The sequence below is a fragment of the Rhinopithecus roxellana genome, chromosome 14 (assembly GCF_007565055.1).
Source record: "Rhinopithecus roxellana isolate Shanxi Qingling chromosome 14, ASM756505v1, whole genome shotgun sequence".
In the NCBI taxonomy this organism is placed as follows: Eukaryota; Metazoa; Chordata; class Mammalia; order Primates; family Cercopithecidae; genus Rhinopithecus; species Rhinopithecus roxellana.
The window spans coordinates 57,541,542-57,562,413 of NC_044562.1; the positions used below are offsets into that span (position 1 = coordinate 57,541,542).

Sequence of the window (20,872 nt, forward strand, 5' to 3'; positions counted from 1 at the left end):
CTGGGATTATAGGCACACCTGGCTTTGAGTGTAATTTAGACACAGAAGTGTTGATCTTGTGCTGTTCATGCTTCCGAGTGGACCTGGTGGTTGCCTCAGTGGATTCTGGGGACCATGTTCAGACACACGATGAGAGTGTGTGTTAGCTGTGCAGACTGACTTAATCCTTAGATCTTTTTGCAGGAGTTAAGGGCAAGGGCTGTGTGCTTTGCTGTTTCAGAAGGTGGACTCTGGCAGCTGTGTGAAGTCTAAAGCTTTGTTTCGCTTCTCTTTTCAGAAGACAGATGGAGCTCCTACTGTCTGTCATCACTGGCTGCCCAGAATATTTGTACAAGTAAACTGCACTGCCCTGCCGCCCCCGAGCCCACGGACCCGGCTGGGCCTGGGGGCAGTGTGTCCTGCTGCTCCCTGCTGCGGGGACTGTCCTCAGGGTGGTCCTCACCCCTGCTTCCGGCCCCTGTGTGCAACCCTAACAAGGCCATCTTCACTGTCGATGCCAAGACCACAGAGGTATTTGCTTCTGTTTTAGATCCAGCTGTATAGATGTGGATTTGGGGTTTGTGCCTTAAACCTGGGATTCGTGTGTTTTTTTTTTTTTTTTTTTTTGAGACGGAGTCTCGCTCTGTCACCCAGGCTGGAGTGCAGTGGCCGGATCTCAGCTCACTGCAAGCTCCACCTCCCGGGTTTACACCATTCTCCTGCCTCAATCTCCCGAGTAGCTGGGACTACAGGCACCTGCCACCTCGCCTGGCTAGTTTTTTGTATTTTTTAGTAGAGACGGGGTTTCACCGTGTTAGCCAGGATGGTCTCGATCTCCTGACCTCGTGATCCGCCCGTCTCGGCCTCCCAAAGTGCTGGGATTACAGGCTTGAGCCACCGCGCCCGGCCGGATTCGTGTGTTTTAATGCAATTAGAAAAACATTTGGGCACTTTGGGAGGTGGGAAGATCGCTTGAGCCCAGGAGTTCAAGACCAGCCTGGGCAACAGCAAGATCCCATCTCTACAAAGAAATTAGCCAGGTGTGGTGGCACACACCTGTAGTCCCAGCTACCAGGGAGGCTGAGGCAGGAGGATCACTTGAGCCCAGGAGTTCAAGGCTGCAATGAGCTACGATTGCACCACTGCACTCCAGCCTGGGCAAGAGTGAGACCCTATCTGTCAGGAAAAGGCCGACTTCTGTGTGGTCCTCCTGGGCTGTTCTCGGCAGCTGGTGGAGCTGCTGGGGATGTCTGCATCCTTGTTCCTCTTTGTGATTCCTCAGATCCTGGTTGCTAACGACAAAGCTTGCAGGCTCCTGGGGTACAGCAGCCAGGACCTGATTGGCCAGAAGCTCACGCAGTTCTTTCTGAGGTCAGATTCCGATGTGGTTGAGGCCCTCAGCGAGGAGCATATGGAGGCTGACGGCCACGCTGCGGTGGTGTTCGGCACGGTGGTGAGTGGGTGCAGGTGCAGAGCTCAGTCTGGCCTCAAGACCAGCAGCGTACGGCAGGAAGAGCTCAGTGTTCCCCACTAGGAGCTCTGCTGGGGGTTGGGTGACACTAGGGCACCTCAGCTTCTTCAGCTGAAAATGTCATCCCAGGTGCCGTTCCCCTGCTTTAGCTACAGTGGGGGTGGGGGCCCTTTAAAAACAAATCGTCACAGGAATGGACACTGTGGCTGTGGCTGGACTCCCAGGGGGGTGTCGTGGGTGGCCCTTGCTTTGTTTGAGGGCTATAGCTTCACTAGTGTTTTGTAGTCCTGCTGGGCACCACATCAGATTCTCAAGAGTATTATGGTTTTATTGTCTCTTGATTTTTACATTCTGTTTGGTGTTTGTGGGAGTGGGCAGGGCTGTGGGCCTGGAAGTGGTTCCCCAGACAGTGTTGATTCTCTCACCTGTGCCATGTGTCCAACCTGGACATGGACAGGTGAGCTGAGTTGGATGTGGAGGACTGAGCCCAAAGCATGGAAAAAGCTTAGCACCAATTGTATCAGAAAATCACTGGTTCAAGCAACTGACTACTAAGAAGAAAAAAATGAAGATATTCACCATGTGTTGGTGTCTGTTTCTTTAAGAAATAACAGATACTGCTTTTTTCACCCTGCAATATTACCATGAACTGAGAATGAAATCAACTCTCTTGATAAAACTTGCACTTGGAGATTTTAATGTTCAGTATCAGAAATCTTGTTTGTGCTTTGGTAAATTTCTGAAATGAAGGACAGGTAAGCAGAAGTTGAAAACGTTGCAGTGCCTGGAGTTTGGGCCTCCTGGAGGTGGGTGCTCCACCCAGACTGGTCTTTTGGGTCCATGGCATGCAGGTGCGAACCTGTCTCCACAGGTGGACGTCATCAGCCGTAGTGGGGAGAAGATTCCAGTGTCTGTGTGGATGAAGAGGATGCGGCAGGAACACCGCCTGTGCTGCGTGGTAGTCCTGGAGCCCGTGGAGAGGGTCTCGACCTGGGTTGCTTTCCAGAGTGATGTGAGTGTGCAACTTTGCCTCATGTCTCACAGATGCTGGAGCCGGCGTTGTTCTCCTCTTCAGCAAGTGCTGGTCCCTGTCTCATTCTTTTGGGAAGGAAGAGAGGATGAGGAGCCTGGAGGGTGTGCCCAGTGGTGCCCTCACTGATTGTGTATGCTTGGGCAGGGAACGAACCTCCCATACTTCAGTTCCTCACCTATAAACCGGGGCATAATCATAACTCCTCATAAGGTTGTTTCAACATTTAAATGAGATAATATGTGTCAAACCCCCGGAATAGCAGCTGGCATTAGGGGCAGCCCTCACGTGTGAACTGGGATGTCATTAATGAGCTGTGGTGTGGGCCAGGCTCCTGAAGCACAAGAAAGCCCACAAGTTAGGTACATCTCTGGTAGAAGGAGAAAGATGGTGATACTCTTATCCAATTCATGTGTGTATGTCTCTTGCACTTCCGATGGAGAAATCATGTTGGGGTCTTGCTTATGAAAATAAGCAAGCTTAGTTAGAAAATATTGAAGCTTAGTGAAATTTACAGCTGGAGCACAAGAAGCTTTTAGGATAAGCACTGGGCTTTTCCTCCAGGGCATCATCACGTCATGTGACAGTCTCTTTGCTCATCTTCACGGGTACGTGTCTGGGGAGGACATGGCTGGGCAGCACATCACAGACCTGATCCCTTCTGTGCAGCTCCCTCCTTCTGGCCAGCACATCCCAAAGGTAGGGCTCCTGACCTCCTGCACTGTGTGATGGGGTTGAGTTCTTAGCTCTGAATCCATATCCAGAGACGTAGACCAAGGGTTTCGGAAGGCAGGGGCGGCCTTGAGGGTGGGATGTGGTCAGTTTTGAGCTTCCTGTGCGCTGAGGCCTTGACCAAGGGCGGGAGCCTATGTGGTCTCCCAGCTGACCACTCCTGTCCCCTGAGTCTTGTCCCTGGAGCCTGCTGGGGGCATGTGTTGGGATCTGTCTTCAGGGAGGACTAGCTGATTGTCGGGTTTCCCCTCAGAGCAGGACGGCCTTGTCAGCCAATCGGGGGCTGCGAGAGCAGCGTTGGAGGGCAGTGGAGGTATGATCTGAGGCTTCAGTCGTCATCTGAATCCTCCAGATTGCCTGTTTCCCACCTAGTGTGTGGCTTTCACACAGGGGACCCCATTACTTGAGCTGAACTGATGTCACACCCCAACAGCCTGCAGGGTGGGGCAGGACAGTTGGTTTTGGCTGAAGTCAGCTCTGGGGCTGTAAGAAGTAGATCTTTTCAGGACATCCACAGGAACTCCCCACTTTTCTGTCTTGCCTTAAACCAAGACCTTCACCCTTTGAGCCTGTCATTTACTATTTTAAGCTTCCCAGCTTGGTTGAAAGCCCTGCTCCCCGCCACGTTTGTTCTCTCTGTGCCCTTTGCTCTAAAGCAGTAGCCACTTGGGCCTCAGAGCGGGCAGGAGCATCAGCCGGTGCCACTACTCCGGGAGGCTGCTGGGCAGCATCTGCCGAGTCTGAGCAGAAGCAAACCTCTGACCCGTCTGAGCCATGTGTTCAAAGGAATGTGCGCTGGAAAACATGCGTGAGCGTGTTCTCAGCAGCAGCACTGTTCCTAGTAGCCCCACACTGGAGCCACCTAACACCCCGCAGCGGCAAATCGAGACAGACCCTTTGAGCCATGGAAAGGGGACCCTATGTCCCGCTCATTCCTTGGCTGGCTCACTGGGGCCTGTGGCCATGTGAGGTTCAGCAGAACTGGGTCAGGGCCTGTGTTTGCCACAGGGAGCCTGGGGTCTTGAGTTCTGACCTTGACTAGGGGCAATGCTATGTTCAAGACAGGGTAGATGAGCTGCCCTGCCTGCCTCCGACACAGGCCCCTCCAGTTCTCTCATTTTACAGGGTGAACCTTTAAACAAGGGCAGACACACAGGCCTAAATCCAGTTTGCCATCTTGTAACTATAAAGGGAAGAAACTTAAAAATTTTTGGTTTGGGCTGGGCGCGGTGGCTCATGCCTGTAATCCCAGCACTTTGGGAGGCTGAGGCCGGAGGATCACCTGAGGTCAGGAGTTTGAGACCAGCCTGGCCAACATGGTGAAACCCCATCTGTACTAAAAATACAAAAATTAGGTGGGTGTGGTAGCAGGCGCCTGTAATCCCAGCGACTCAGGCGGCTGAGGCAGGAGAATCGCTTGAACCTGGAGGCGGAGGTTGCAGTGCACCAAGATTGTGTCACTGCACTCCAGCCTGGGCGACAGAGTGAGACTCCGTCTCAAACAAGCAAACTTTGGTTTGGAGTGCTGTATTCATCAGGATTTAGTTGGGAAACCGAGTGCATTCCAAGTACTTAAAGCAGAGGGAATGCAGTACAGGGGTCTGGTTGTGTGAGTGATGGGGAAGCCGAGAAGGCCGCTGAGAGCTGAGCGACAGTGGGAACCACTGCCCCCCAGGCAGGAGGGGTGAGGATGGAGGGAGGGACTGGGCCACCCACAGAGGTGGAAGCTGGGACATTGCCCAAGGCTGAGAGGGGTGGGAGAACACATCCACAGATGCACAGCTGGTGCGGTGCAGCCTGTGGGGCCAGTATCCTGGGGCCAGAGCAAGGATGGCAGTTGCCAGTGACGTGGTTGAGCCCCGAGCCTGAGCCCCACAGTCCTCCCTCCCTCCCTCCCTGCAGGTGCCCGGCCCCCTCAGTAGGGGTGTCTCACTTGCCCTGGGGTCGCTGTGCCTGGGGCGGCTCTGGACACTGAGTCCTCCCCACCCACAGAAGGGCTCTTTCCTGGGCCAGGCGGGCCTGGGAGGAGAGGAAGGCAGAGCAGTGTGGGTGTGAGATGTCCTGGGGACCTTCCCTGATGACATGTGGGGTAGAAGTCAGGTCGGATGCAGCACAGATTCAGTGCTCTGTCCATGTGAAACACGGCTTGAGCTAAACGACAAGCCTTTCTTTCAGAATCTCAAGATTCAGAGGTCTGTTGGAAGAGCCCGGGACGGCACCACCTTCCCTCTGAGCTTAAAACTGAAATCCCAACCCAACAGTGAGGAGGCGACTACCAGTGAGGCGGCCCCTGCAAGGGGCTACTGGGCATCTATCTGGGTGTTCTGCACCATCAGCGGCCTCATCACCCTCCTGCCAGATGGGACCATCCACGGCATCAACCATAGCTTCGCACTGACGCTGTTTGGTTACGGAAAGACCGAGCTCCTGGGCAAGGTGGGGTTGCCCTGGGCACCTGACTCCCCGTTCCCTCCGAAGAAGCTGCTGTGCTCTGCAGTGCAGGCTTGCGTGTGGCACAGGCCTCGCGCCCGGCAAGCTCTCCAGCTCGCACCTTTACCCAGGAGGGACCTTGGGTCCAGGGAGGGAGGTCCCTGCTGAGGGAGGTCCCTGCTCACAGCTGCCAAGCTCCTTCCTCTCCACCCCTCCCCAGCAGCCACCGTTTGAGGGAGGGAGAGGAGCACCGTGCCTCGAAGCCCTAGAGATCTGGTCTGACTGATGGACCAGGGTTTACGACACAATTGCGGGGGTTCATTTCTCACCCTAGTAGAAATAATAAAAAGCAGCTAAGCTAAGTTGTAGTTAAGTTAAATTTAAGTTAGTTAAAAAGCAGTTAGCGTTCTTCCTGGATGCTGTGGGCAGTGTCCCATAGCTTTGAGGAAGCATCTGTCAGAGCAGCTCCTGGCCTGGGAGGCCCCACAGTCCTTCTGTCCTGGGCACACGTCACTGTTCCGGCCACTAGTGAGCCACGTGAGGTGAGGCTTGCAGACATAGGCTCCCAGATCCATGTAAACATGGGGCCAAAGGCCAGGTGTCTGCTCCAAAGATGTGTCGATGTCGCTGTAACTTGCTGCAGACTATGTTTTTACATTTTACTTAAGAAAAGGGGCCGGGCACAGTGGCTCATGCCTGTAATCCCAGCACTTTGGGAGGCCGAGGCAGGTGAATCACGAGGTCAGGAGATCAAGACCATCCTGGCTAACATGGTGAAACTCTGTCTCTATTAAAAGTACAAAAAATTAGCCAGGTGTGGTGTCAGGTAGCCTGTAGTCCCAGCTACTTGGGAGGCTGAGGCATGAGAATGGTGTGAACCCGGGAGGCGGAGCTTGCAGTGAGCTGAGAGAGCGCCACTACACTCCAGCCTGGGTGACAGAGCAAGACTCCGTCTCAAAAAAAAAAAGAAAAGGGGAAAAATCATGAATTACATGTTGAGCGTCAGCGGGGCTTCAGGTGTGTCGAGGGACATTTGGCCCGAGGCCTCTCCCGACCTTGAGGGTGAACCCTCAGGAACTGGCTCTCCTTGTGTTCATTCCTCCCCCAGGGGGATGGTCCAGTGGGTCAGTGTGGATCCTCCAGGTTCTGAAATGTCCCCACTTTGTTTTCTAGAATATCACTTTCCTGATTCCTGGTTTCTACAGCTACATGGACCTTGCGTACGACAGCTCATTACAGCTCCCAGACCTGGTCAGCTGTCTGGATGTCGGTGATGAGAGTGGGTGTGGGGAGAAAACCTTGGACCCATGGCAGGGCCAGGACCCCGCTGAGGGGGCCCAGGGTAAGACACGTCCTCCTCCTCCTGAATGCGCCTGCAGCTGCTAAGCCCCAGACAGCCCCGTGCCTCTGAGACAGGGCTGGGAGGAACAGGAGCTATGGCCCCTCCAGAGGCTCAGGGGTGCTGGGGGCGCGGAGTGGGGGTGACTGTTTCCTGGTTTGATGTTCCTCTCTGTCTCAGGGGCTGTGACAGGTTATTCTTACAAATGTATGAGCATAGAGAAGAAGAATAGAAAACCCCCCAAGATTGTATCACCTGTGTCCATAATATCCGAGACACATCATCGGAGACACAGCTAACTGACAGTCTTAATATCCGAGACACAGCTAACTGACAGTCTTGTCTTTTCTAAGTAAACTTATATAGCTTCGTGTAGTTTGAGTGAATCCATGTAGCAAATCGGATTACAGCTGACCCTTGAACAACTGGCTTTGACATTGGAGGGTCCACTTACACACGGATTCTTTTCAACCTCAGAAATCCAGTGTTTGGTGGGAGGTGAAGTTGGCGTATATGGAGGGCTGACCGCCGTGCACCTCCGTTCCGTGGGGTGGGCTGTGGGACTTGAGGGTGCTCGGATTTTGGCATTCTGGGGGTCCTGGAACCCATCCCCTGAGTGTACTAAGGGTTGACTGCAATTCCTAAATCGAATGTTCTACCAGTATTTCCTGGTTTAATTATATTTATCCCAAATAGTTTTAATTTAACATTTTAAATTATTTCAACAAATACTCCCGAGTCCCTTTCATATGCACAGTCTTAGGTGTGTGGCATGTGAAGACAAGCACACTGCTTCCTGTCCCGAGGGACCCACTCTGGCTGGGAGCAGTGGGGGGCAGTGGAACCCACTGATGTCCTGGCAGGGCCCATGCCTGAGCTCCTGGTAAGGAGCAGGCCCCTGGCTGCTTCCACAGTGCTCACTTTTTTGTTGACAAGCATGGGGTGGGGGTGCACCCTGTCCCTGGCTCTGCCCTGGTGGGGACCCCGGGACTCTGCCTCCATGGGCTCTGCCCCCCTGGAGCGTGGACTCACTGGGTGTAGTTCTGGAGTCCTGGGCCAGGCTGGGGCTCAAGGATCTGGGTGATGGTGTGGCAGGGGCGTCGGGTGGGGGTCTCTGTTCTATGGAAGGACACAGTGGGCGTGAGATAGAGAGAGAGAGGCCCGTGCTGGCAGAAAGCACAGCCGCGTCGGGGCTCTGCATCGTGGTGGGGCCAGGTGGGTCAGCAGGTGCTGGCTTGCGAGGTTGTCCTGCACGCGGTCACTCGGGTATTGAATGAGTGCGAAAGTGGATTTAATACAGTCACTGAGGAAAACTACAGCTTCACGGGACTGACCGGCCTTGTGAGATAAACATTCAGCGTCAGACACTCACTCACCCAGACAAGCTTTCTGGGCTTCCAGTGAGTTCTTTGGCACACGCCCCCAGCCTCCTTCCCCACAGGGTCTCGCCTGGGGCATTAGAAGCTGGATTGTAACATTTGTTTTAAAAGATGCTTTGTTAGGCTGTTGGTTCTCCTTACAATCCCTGCTTTCCTTAGCATGTGGTTCCCCTCATTGTGTCTGGGTTTTTCTATCTCAAAATCTATCCTTTATACGAGCTTTTTCCTCTGGCACTGATGATATTCCCCTTCCCCTTTTTCCAGAATTCCAAATCCTGACCTGTGCGCGCACGCCTGTGTGTTTGGTGCACGCTCTTTGTCGGATATTTGGTGGTTGGGGGAGGGGATCACAGCATTTCTGTGCCTCTCACATTGCTTCCTGAGGATGAATACTTAGAAGTGGAATTTCTGGTTTCAGGGAATGAACACTTTTGCTAGTTATTGTCAAAAATGCCTCTCGGAGAAGTTATGCCGAACCACCCAACAGTCCTGGTCATGGAGCAGGCTTCCCTTGGCTTGGGGCTAGGGTTTTTCCCCTGGGTCCTTCTTTTTCTTTTTTTTGAGACGGAGTTTCGCTCTTGTTGCTGAGGCTGGAGTGCAGTGGCACCATTTCGTCTCACTGCAACCTCTGCCTCCTGGGTTCAAGTGATTCTCCTGTCTCAGCCTCCCGAGTAGCTGGGATTACAGGCATGTACCACCACACCCGGCTAAGTTTTTATTTTTAGTAGGACGGGGTTTCTCCATGTTGGTCAGGCTGGTCTCGAACTCCCAACCTCAGGTGATCCACCTGCCTCGGCCTCTCAGAGTGCTGGGATTACAGGTGTGAGCCACCGTGCCCGGCCTCCCAGGGTCCTTCCTAATGCAGGCTGCTTTCTCTCATGTAACCAAGAGACACTCATCCCCTACCATGTGCCAGGCTGCGTTGCGGGCAAACACCCCTGCCCTCATGGGGCCTGGAGGAAGCCAGGTGACACGTGGAGCCCAGGAAGCGGCCAGAGCTCAGGAGGAAGGCAAAGAGGGCGTGCAGTCTTAGACTTGGGGGCCCAGGAGGCCTAGGGAAGCCTTGTAGATAGCCAGGTACAGTGTTTCTGGGATCAGGAGCCACGATCCCAAGGCCTCTAATACTTCAGGTATGGCAGGGAGGCGGGGATAGCTGGCCAGAGAGGGCCAGGTGGAGATACCTGGGGGAGTGAGGCCACAGGGTTGGGGGGCCATGGCCAAGACTTTGACTTCTACCCAGAGTCAGATGGGAGCTGTTGGAGGGTTGTCAGCAGATGAGGGCCGTGCTCTTACTTGGGTGTTAATAGGATCATGAAAGCTGGCTGCGGGTGTCCTGGGCCAAGCAACAGGGAGACAGGAGGCAGAGAGAGGATGCTGGTTTGAACCTGGGACGCCTGGGGTGGTGAAAAGTGGTCAATGCTGGTAATGCTGTAAAGGAACCTCAGTGAGTTCCAGGCAAATGAGCAGATTCGTTTTAGGGAGTGTCTGTAAAGAGCACACACTCTTTTTTGGTGTTGCTGCCAGATCCAAGGATCGATGTCGTGCTTGCTGATGGCCACATTGTGCCCCAAGATGAGACCCAGAAGCTAGTGGAAAGCCAAGACATCTTCACCGGGACTCAGACTGATCTGGGGACTGGAAGCCAGCTCCTTTCCTGCCTCTCTCCTCAGCCTGCTCCAGGGTAAGTCCCTTGGTGGGTGGTTGCAGGTTTAGTAAAAGGCCAGGCAGATGGTAAGTGAATGAGGAACATGTCAGAGAGAAATATTCAGCCTATTATTCATAGTAATATTGAAAACTCACATGTGTTGAGCGCCTGCTCTGTTCTACACAGTGACAGCTGGGTTTTCTGCGCTGCCTGGCTGAGTCCTTATCAGCCGGTATGGGAGGGTACCGTGGTGTTACTATCTGACTGGAGGGATAAGGAAGCAGTCTGTGGAGAGTTCCAGATTGTTTAGGTAGATTTCAGAGAACTGATGAAAACATATCATAATTTTATCATTTTCTTTTATTTTTTTTTTTTGAGACACAGTCTCGTTCTGTAGCCCAGGCTGGAGTGCAGTGGTGCCATCTCAGCTCACTGCAAGCTCTGCTTCCCGGGTTCATGCCATTCTCCTGCCTCAGCCTCCCAAGTAGCTAGGACTACAGGTGCCTGCCACCACGCCCGGTTAATTTTTTGTATTTTTTTTCAGTAGAGACAGGGCTTCACCGTGTTGGCCAGGATGGTCTCAATTTCCTGACCTCTTGATCTGCCTGCTTCGGCCTCCCAAAGTGCTGGGATTAATTTTATCATTTTCAAAGTCATACGAATCTGTTCTCTTTGCATATTTTAAAATATTCTATTTAGAGTTAAAGAAGTTTATATTAGAGAATTAGGAACATTTGGAAAAGTAGAAATAAAAACTTGTTCTATTTTCATAGTCCTATTGTGCATAGCAAGTGTGTGTGTTTTTAACCCATTTTCTTCTTCAGAATCTTTTTTTTTTTTTTTTTTTGAGACAGTCTCACTCAACCGCCCAGGCTGGAGTGCAGTGATGTGATCTTGGTTCTCTGCAACCTCTGCCCCCTGGGTTCAAGCGATTCTCCTGCCTTAGCCTCCTGAGTAGCTGGAACTACAGGCGCCTGCCACCACGCCTGTTTAATTTTTGTATTTTTACTAGAGACGGGGTTTCACCGTGTTGGCCAGACTGGTCTCAATCCCTTGACCTCATGATCCACCCACCTTGGCCTCTCAAAGTGCTGGGATTACAGGGGTGAGCCACTGCACCCGGCCCAGAATCTTTTTTTATGCACAGTTTGCAGTAAAGGTACCCAAACTGTAGGTGCCCAGGTGGTCCAGGACCCTTTCTTGGCTGCCTGCAGACCCTGGGTCCCTTCCTGCACCGTGCCCCCTACACCCTGCTGCCCTGGGTCAGGGCGGAGGTTAGACTGCCTGACGTCGAGCCTGATGCACCATTTCCTTCTGTCTACCTTCTGCTCATCGCTGTGTCTGTGATATTTATCCACCTTGTTGTGTTTTCTTTTTTTTTTTTTTTTTGAGACAGAGTCTCGCTCTGTCGCCCAAGCTGGAGTGCAGTGGTCGGATCTCAGCTCACTGCAAGCTCCGCCTCCCGGGTTCACGCCGTTCTCCTGCCTCAGCCTCCCGAGTAGCTGGGATTACAGGCGCCCACCACCTCGCCCGGCTAGTTTTTTGTACTTTTTAGTAGAGACGGGGTTTCACCGTGTTAGCCAGGATGGTCTTGATCTCCTGACCTTGTGATCCGCCCGCCTCGGCCTCCCAAAGTGCTGGGATTACAGGCTTGAGCCACTGCGCCCGGCCTGTGTTTTCTAGTCTTGAAATTATTTTTAAAAATATGTAATAGATACATATAAAATATGTATGTTTAAAAATATGTAATATATGAATATGTGTTTTTTTTAATTATAGAAGAATAATGGTAAAAGTGACAGTTCCCTTGGCCGTCTTCCAATCCCCCTCCTCCAATCCCACTCTTTCCCCCAGGGGACCGCAGTCAGCAGTTAGAACCTTCCAGGCCTTCTTCTGTGCATTCAACTATAGTTGTATATTATAATTTTATGTGTGTGTGTGTGCATATGTGTGCTCACATGTAACTGCTTCTTTCTCTTAGCACGGCTGGGATTATACCGTGCACACTGTCGTAAATGTGTGTATGTGTATGCACATGCATGTCCTGCAGATCTTCCTCTACAGGCCCCCTCGGAACCGAAGGCTCCTGGATGGCATCCTAGCTCATGAGCCACTGTCCCACTGGCCGACGTGCTGGTGCTTTCTCTTGTTTGCTTAGCCTCCCTGATTTTCCACTTGCCACTGTGTGTCCATGTTCAGTGACATGAGAGAGCAGCTGTTGGCTCTACTTGCTCTCCTTCCACTGTGTGGAACAGAGCAGGTGCTCAACACATGTGAGTTTTCAATATTACTATGAATAATATTGCTATGTGCACCTCTCCAGAGGTGCCACCAAGCTGAAATGGGGTGGCTGTCGTTGAGGGCCCAAGTCTGGCCCGTGGGTGCTCACAGCACTAGCGGCTGGGCCCCCTTGCCAGTGCTCCCCTTGTCTGGGACATCTCGGCAGACAGAGGCCACGTGGCCCGTTGCTCTCCTCAGGACCTTGGACACAACTCATCTGCCAGGACTTGGTTGTACCAAGGGAGTTGGCCAAGATCAGCCAATTCCTAGTCTTTCTATTGGATTGGACGTTTTTGGATGTCATAGTTCTAAGAGTTTGATTAGCATCTACTACACATCTAGTGCAGTTATGACTATAGAGATTTATCCATTCATTCAGCTGCTCAGTCACTCACTCGTTCACTTATTCAACAAATGAGCATTGCAGAAGACTTGAGGTGTCTTCCTGAGAACCGTGGTCTGGTCAGGACAATAAGCTGAAACAGTAAGAGAGAACAGGGGTAGGAAGCATGAAGGAAGGAGGTGAGCTGTACGGAGTGCTTTTGTGTTCTAGGGATTTAGGTTCTAGGGATTTAGACAACTTCCTCATAAGTTGTCTCCTTTAGTTTTCCTGGTAATCCTGGGAGTGCAGTCTGATTGTTAGCAAATGGATGCTGAAGCTGAGTGAATTGTTAGACTGTGGATCAGGTACTAGAAGAGACCCCAAGTGATGTGCTCAGACAGCAGGTGGGGGTCTCGGATCTCCACAGAGGCCAGGCCCTGGTGCATCCCCAGTGGAGGACCTGTGGTCCCTGGGGCTGCCCTGGGTTGAGGTCCCAGCAGCTCAAGGGACTCTGTGCACTTGGCAGATCACATCCTTCATGCCCTGACTGCATGCTGGCCAGAACTGAGTGGCATGGTGATGCCTGGCTGCCAGGGCAGCTGGAGGATGTCCTCGTGTTTCCTGAGTTGCTGTCCTGCTGAAAGTCAGAGATCCACAGTTTCACAATCTCTTAGCCAAAATTGTGAAACCCAAAATGCCCCCAACACTGAAATATTTTTCTTAGAATTGATGCTAAAAGCATTGGATGGTCGAAGTGGCCCTGAGCGCGCGTGGAGCTGTTCATGGCTTTGCCTTGACCTCTGCAGTTTGAGTATTCAGAGGCCTTGCTGCAGACACAGGGCAGTGGATGCCCATGAGGCCCTCTCCAGCCTGCTGGGGTCTCCCTAGCAAGTGGCCATATGACTTTTCCGAAATCCCCAGACACATCTGGCCCAAGGGTTTTGATGGAAGGGCCGTGGACCCAGGTGACCGCGGAGAGGAGAACGGGTGCTGAGGCTGCAGCAGTCCGCTACTCAGGCCCCAAGAGCATGGGTGAAGATGCAGGGCTGCCCAGGGGCCTCAGCTGTGTGTCCAGACTGAGCCCCAGAAGTTGCCCAGACTCTTTGGCAAGGGACTTTATGAGACCCTTGTGGTGTGCATTGGCCTCCTGCCTTACCTGGTCCTGCAGGAGGATGTGCGGTTTTCTAGCATTTGCATGGGGTTTGTCTCAAGCATGGGATGGATAGAGAGGGAGAGGGAGGTGCAGGGGAGAGAGAGATGGGAGAGATGGAGGGAGAGATGCAGGCAGACGCAGACCCTCAGCCTACCCCTAGTTCCCCTCAGAAAACTGCTTTTCCTCAGAACTTGGCTCAGAATCCCTTTCTCTGTGGAACCCACCCTTGGGTTGTAATCCTTCCTCTTGGTCTTTTTTTTTTTTTTTTTGAGATGGTCTTGGCCATTGCCCAGGCTGGAGTGCAGTGGTGTGATCACAGCTCACTGCAGTCTAGACTCTTGTGCTCAAGCGAGGTTCCCACTTCAGCTGCCCAAGTAGCTGGGACTGTAGGTGTGTGTCACTACGCTGGCTAATTTTTTAATTTTTTGTAGAGACGAGGTCTCCCTATGTTGCCTAGGCTGGTCTCGAACTCCTGGGCTCAGCCTCCCACAGTGCTGGGATTACAAGTGTGAGCCACTGTGCCCGATCCTGTGCTCTTCCTGAGCCTCTGGTGTACCTTTACTAGGTTGCTGACGTTAACCTGTTTGTCTGTCCCCGAGTGAGGGGGTACGGTCACATTCTGTTCATCTGGTGCCCAGTGTCAATCTGTCGTGTGGAGGCCACAGTGTGTGGCTGACAGGAGGCCTGGGTCCTTTGGCTCTGTAATCATCCTGTCTGGACTGTGGCAGCCTCCTCGTGGGTCACCATGTGCTGAATGCTGGGGGACATTGTGTGCCACCTCTTAGGAGCTGCCCTCACCAGCCTCCTCTCTCTTTTTTGGCCCCTGTCCCCTTCTTTCTTTGTTTTTGTTTAAGACAGAGTCTTACTCTGTCACCCACGCTGGAGTGCAGTGGTGCAACCTCTGCCTCCCAGGCTAAAACGATTCTCCTGCCTCAGCCTCCAAGTAGCTGGGATTACAGGTGCCCGCCACCACACCTGGCTAATTTTTGTATTTTTAGTAGAGACAGGGCTTTGCCATGTTGGCCAGGCTGGTCTCAAACTCCTGACCTCAAGTGATCCGCCCACCTCGGCCTCCCAAAGTGCTGGGATTACAGGTGTGAGCCACTGTGCCCGGCCCCCCGACCCCTGTCCCCTTCTGCATGGGCCCCATCTAAGAGCCATTTCCCTAGTGGCTGTGAAGTCAGATGGTGTTTGTAGTCAATCAGTTTTTTTTTTTTTTTTTTTTTACTGTTGTAGAATTTGCCAGGGACCCTCCAATCCTTCTCTCCTTTCCTCTCACACCTCCTCAAGGCAGCAGCAGGGACTTCCTCTTGTAGGCGGGGCTGCGGCTAAGCTGCATGGCTGACTGGGGTTTGGAGGCCCTGAGATGAAGTGAGAGTGCTGACCAAAGCATAGGCAAGTGCTCCTGTACTTTACTGCTGGGCTTTTGGTAGCATTCTCTGCTAAATCATTTCTAAATATGGACTTAATTGGGAGAAATTTAAGTGCTTTTTAACTTGGTCACAAAATTTGGTCTTGTTATAAATAGATGGCATTTAATGCTTTGTACTTAGTTCTAATGGACAATCGGTGCAGTCTCTCCTTTTGACTCATCTGTGGCCCTACATGATGGTCACCCATGTCATTATCCCCAGGGTGGACAGTGTCCCAGAAGGAAGCCTGCCAGTGCACGGTGAACAGGCACTGCCCAAGGACCAGCAAGTCACTGCCTTGGGGAGAGAGGAACCTGTGGCAATAGAGAGTCCTGGACAGGATCTTCTGGGAGAAAGCAGGTCTGAACCAGTGGATGTGAAGCCATTTGCTTCTTGTGAAGATTCTGCAGCTCCAGTCCCAGCTGAGGATGGGGGCAGTAATGCTGGCATGTGTGGCCTGTGTCAGGAGGCCCAGCTAGAACGGATGGGAGTCAGTGGTCCCAGTGGTTCAGACCTTTGGGCTGGGGCTGCCACGGCCAAGCCCCAGGCCAAGGGTCAGCTGGTAGGGGGCAGCCTCCTGATGCACTGCCCTTGCTACGGGAGTGAATGGGGCTTGTGGTGGCAAAGCCAGGACTTGGCCCCGAACCCCTCTGGAATGGCAGGCCTCTCATTTGGGACACCTACTCTAGATGAGCCGTGGCTGGGAGTGAAAAATGACCGAGAAGAGCTGCAGACCTGCTTGATGAAGGAGCAGCTGTCCCAGTTGAGCCTTGCGGGAGCCCTGGATGTGCCCCATGCCGAACTCGTTCCGACAGAGTGCCCGGCTGTCCCTGCTCCTGTGTTGTCCTGCGATCTGGGAGGCAGAGACCTATACGGTGGCTTCACGGGCAGCTCCTCAGCCTGCTATGCCTTGGCCACGGACCTCCCAGGGGGCCCAGAAGCAGTGGAGGCCCAGGAGGTTGATATGAATTCGTTTTCCTGGAACCTCAAGGAACTCTTTTTCAGTGACCAGACAGACCAAACTTCATCGAGTTGTTCCTGTGCTACGTCTGAACTCAGAGGGACACGCTCTTCCTTGGCAGTGGGCTCCGATCCAGATGTGGGCAGTCTCCAGGAACAGGGGTCATGTGTCCTGGATGACAGGGAGCTGTTACTACTGACCGGCACCTGTGTTGACCTTGGCCAAGGCCGACGGTTCCGGGAGAGCTGCCTGGAACATGATCCAACAGAACCGCTTGAGGTTTGTTTGATGTCCTCTGAGCATTATGCAGCAAGCAACGGAGAAAGCCCAGGACACGTGCCTTCCGTGTTGGATGCTGGCCCTGAGGACGTGTGCCCATCAGCAGAGGAGCCAAGGCTGAACGTCCAGGTCACCTCCACACCCGTGATGCCCGGGGCTGCTGGCCTGCAGCGGGAGATCCAGGAGGGTGCCTACTCCGGGAGCTGCTATCATCGAGATGGCTTACGGCTGAGTATGTCCCGGGCCCCGTGGGAAGAAGTGTGGTGCCCCCAGAGCACCGTGCAGTGGGGGTGCGGGGCCTTCTTTGTTCTGGGGTCTGATGGGGTTTCGCCCTGGAATAGTTGCAGCAGAAATCATGTTTTAAAGGAGAATGCATTATCCTCCACCCCTTGAAAATGCAGATTACAAATGTGTGTGCAAGGGGAGGGTGGCGCCCAGGGTCCCAGGACACCTGCCCCATGCCCATCAGTTCCAGCTGTGTCTCCCAACCCAGGCCATACACTTCAGAGAGTCACTCCTCGCAGCAGCTTGGGGAGATTCTGTTGGGAGCAGGAGAGGCGCGGGGACGTCATGCTGGAGTCTGTCTCTCGACCTCCCGCCGGTCCCCCACCCCAGTGGTTACATGGAGAGGCCTAGAGAGATGTGAGCATGGCGAGGCGCTCACGTGTTCTTCTCCCGTGCTTTTGGTGTTTAGGCTGCCCTGATCTCTGAAAAGCGAAAAACCTCCCTTCTGTGAGGGTCATGTGATCAGGCCACTCTGCCTCCCCCTTTGAGGTTGATTCTGTTTTACTTTCTTTATTATTTTCATTTCTTTTTTTTTTTTTTAAGACAGAGTCTCGCTCTGTTGCCCAGGCTGGAGTGCAGTAGTATGACCTCGGCTCACTGCAACTCTGCCTTCCCAGTTCATGCCATTCTCCTGCCTCAGCCTCCCGAGTAGCTGGGACTACAGGCGCCACCACCACGCCTGGCTAATTTTTTGTATTTTTAGTAGAGACGGGGTTTCACTGTGTCAGCCAGGATGGTCTCGATCTCCTGACCTCGTGATCCACCCGCCTCAGCCTCCCAAAGTGCTGGGATTACAGGTGTTAGCCACTGCACCCTGCCAATTTTTTTTATTTTTATTTTTTGAGACAGAGTCTTACTCTGTCACCCTAGCTGGAGTGCAATGGCATGGTCTTGGCTCACTGCAACCTCCACCTCCCGGGTTCAAGCGATTCTCCTGCCTCAGCCTCCTGAGTAGCTGGGACTACAGGCGTGTGCCACCACACCTGGCTAATTTTTTTGTATTTTTAGTAGAGACAGGGTTTCACTATGATGGCCAGGCTGGTCTCAAACTCCTGACCTTTTGATCCACCCACCTTGGCCTCCCAAAGTGCTGGGATTACAGGCGTGAGCCACCGAGCCCAGCCAATTTTTTGTATTTTTAATAGAGACGGGGTTTCACCATGTTAGCCAGGATGGTCTCAATCTCCTGGTCTCGTGATCCGCCCGCCTCAGCCTCCTAAAGTGCTGAGATTACAGGCGTGAGCCACCGCACCCGGCCATATTTTCCTCATTTCTTAATAGCTCCACATTATTTTAACCAGTTGTTTCGATACTGCTGATTTTGTAGTGCTGATAACTAGGGTTCTTTATTTAAAAGAATTTTGTAGATAATACATGTTATTTGTACAAACATTAGAAATATAAACAAGAAGAAAATAAAATCAGCTGTAAATCCCCACCACCAAGAAAGGCTAACCACACTTATGTTGGTGTATAGCAGGAGACTGTGGAAAATGCGTATGTGCTTTCTCTGTATAAGTGGGTATAAAGTTTCATACAGCTATTAGTGACTAGAGTAGGCACACACGTGTGCATGGTTTTAATGTAAGCCATTCACATTCTTGTCACCAGAAGGCCGAAGACCCACTGTGTGTAGGGGCACATTGAATGCAGGTTCCTCAGGCTATTCTGAGTTTGGGGTGGTCTGCATGCCTCTCTGGAGGGCTTCCTTGGCCTCTGGCTGCCCTGAGTGAGGAGGTGTGGTTGTTGCAGGCCTGCAGGCTGTGCCCCAGGGGTGTTTCCCTGGCTGGCCCTGACAGCTTTCCTCTAGGCCTTGGTGCTGCCTGCCTCTGCCTGGGCTGTTCTCTGGTCCGTGCTCTGGGGATTGAGCTTTCTAACCTAAAGCTGCTGGGGATTGAACTGTTGCATTCTGGGGACTGGACTTTCTAACCTAAAGCTGCTGTCTAGCCAGGTCAGCACAGGCCTGTGCGTTCTTACCTTCTTACCCTTCAGGTGTACAGTTTGAGGTGAGGCGGGTGGAGCTCCAAGGCCCCACACCTCTGTTCTGCTGCTGGCTGGTGAAAGATCTCCTCTACAGCCACCGCGACTCAGCCGCCAGGACCCGCCTGTTCCTTGCCAGCCTGCCCAGCTCCACCCACTCCACCGCTGCGGAGCTCACTGGACCCAGCCTGGTGGAAGTGGGTATTTGCAGTCAATGCCTGCCCTGGACTTGTCTTGTACTGTGTGGCAGATATCCTAGTTGGCATCTCTCTTTGTTTCCTCGGGGATGGGAATACGGTCTGTTTGTAACTTTTGTTTTCTTTTTTTTTTTTGTGGGACGGAGTTTCGCTCTTGTTCCCCAGGCTAGAGTGCAATGGCGCGACCTCGGCTCACTGCAACCTCCGCTTCCTGGGTTCAGGTGATTCGCCTGCCTCAGCCTCCTGTGTAGTGGGGATTACAGGCACGCATCACCACGCCTGGCTAATTTTGTATTTTTAGTAGAGGCTGGGTTTCTCCATGTTGGCAAGGCTGGTCTTGAACTCCCGACCTCAGGTGATCCACTCGCCTCGGCCTCCCAAAGTTCTGGGATTACAGAAGCAAGCCACTGCACCCGGCCCTGTTTGTAACTTTCCACACTGTCTTCTGGTATCCAGTGTGACTATAAAGCCACTTTAAATCTGCATAAGCCCATGTGTATGGTGGGGTGTGAACACGTTTCAACATGTGTGCCAGTTGGGAATCAGTGTGCTGAGGCTGCTTGGGGTGCCCTGTGGAGATAGGCCTTCAGACCTGTCTGAGAGCATGGGAGGAAAGGGGATTGGAAGGCAGGGCACACCTGCCTCGGGCGGCTGCTGAAGATGCAGGGGGACCACTGTGGGTGCTGCACCTCTGCCAGTTGCAGTTGCATGTGACCCCACAGACCTTCCTCTGCATTGCAGGTGCTCAGTGCCAGGCCCTGGTTTGAGGAGCCCCCCAAGGCTGTGGAACTGGAGGGGTTGGCGGCCTGTGAGGGCGAGTACTCCCAAAAGTACAGCACCCTGAGCCCACTGGGTAGTGGGGCCTTCGGCTTCGTGTGGACTGCTGTGGACAAGGAAAAAAACAAGGAGGTATGCTGGCTGTGGGAGGGGAGTGGCGCCGGGCACCACTTCAAATGACTCTTAACTTTTGGTCCCAGTTCTCTAAACCTGGGGTTTTTGGAGGAGTCCTCTACATACAGCACCAAGCACACAACCTGGCATGTGGGCGGTTTCCGGATACAAGGAGGCTCTCCCAGCAGCACACATGTCAACATCCAGGGTTGCTGATCCCGTCAAGTTGTAGATTCAGACCTTGAACAGGCCAGGCTCAGGGCTTCGCCTCCTGCGCTTGTGTTGAGATCCCACATCTGGATCTGTGTTCCCTCCTTTCTGAGCCTGGGTCTTGCACCATTCTCCTACTGTCCACTTAGATGCTGATGTCTCGCGGGCACTGCACATGCATGCTTCAAACCAAATTTAGGACCTCCTCCACCCCGCTGGAAAAAAACCCCCAAGAAAGAGGCAAGCAAGCTAACCAGCAGAAGCCCTTGGTCTTCCCAGGTCCCGGGAGTGATTGTGTTGTTTATAGCTCATGGCTGGAGCAGGGATTGGTGTGTGCTAGGCGTCCCTCTAGGTGCACTGAATACTGCCAGCTGCTCGTTCCCCCCACCCCTTTCCTCCCCAGTTATCATGGCCATTCTTACATATTCTCCTTCCAAGTAAGGTTTAGAACTTACTGTCCCTCCCTCCCAAGTCCTCTCGGGATTCGTAGCTGCCTGGACATGTTGCGTTGTGGGGGAGTTGACCTCAGGACGATGCCCACTTTCCTGTTCAGAAGCAGCATCTGCTGCTTGCTGTGAATCCTGTTAGATTGTCCAGGTGTGTTTGTGCCTGGCTTGGCGGGTTCCTGGGAGGGTCACGGAATACTGCCCATGGGATCCTTTGCTCCCTGCATTTTCTAGTCACTTGTGGCTGGAATACACCAAAGATCCGAGCTTGGATTGATTCATCATATGTCTATATCCAAGTCTTCCTAGTACTCATGCTTTTTTAGTGGATCTTTTGGATTTTCTAGATCAACAACCACTCCTCTGCAGTAATGACAATGTTGTCCCTCCCCTCTGTGATTTGCCCGTCATCATCCTTTGCTCCTTTGCTCCTGTCTGTCTTTAGCTAGGA

The 20,872-nt window shown here is 52.9% G+C and overlaps 1 protein-coding gene across 3 annotated transcripts in view; it reads left to right on the plus strand.

Moving 5' to 3' along the window:
• The window catches only part of PASK (PAS domain containing serine/threonine kinase), a 52,026-nt gene that overhangs the window by 9,031 nt on the left and 22,123 nt on the right, over positions 1-20,872 (plus strand). For all 3 annotated transcript variants that reach the window (XM_010377008.2, XM_030916841.1, XM_030916840.1), the window contains 10 exons: positions 278-510; positions 1,262-1,432; positions 2,322-2,462; positions 3,045-3,179; positions 5,388-5,648; positions 6,816-6,984; positions 9,885-10,041; positions 15,395-16,644; positions 18,690-18,874; positions 19,616-19,783. In XM_010377008.2, the coding sequence (XP_010375310.2) occupies positions 278-510; positions 1,262-1,432; positions 2,322-2,462; positions 3,045-3,179; positions 5,388-5,648; positions 6,816-6,984; positions 9,885-10,041; positions 15,395-16,644; positions 18,690-18,874; positions 19,616-19,783 (2,870 nt within the window). The remainder of the gene's footprint in view (positions 1-277; positions 511-1,261; positions 1,433-2,321; positions 2,463-3,044; positions 3,180-5,387; positions 5,649-6,815; positions 6,985-9,884; positions 10,042-15,394; positions 16,645-18,689; positions 18,875-19,615; positions 19,784-20,872) is intronic.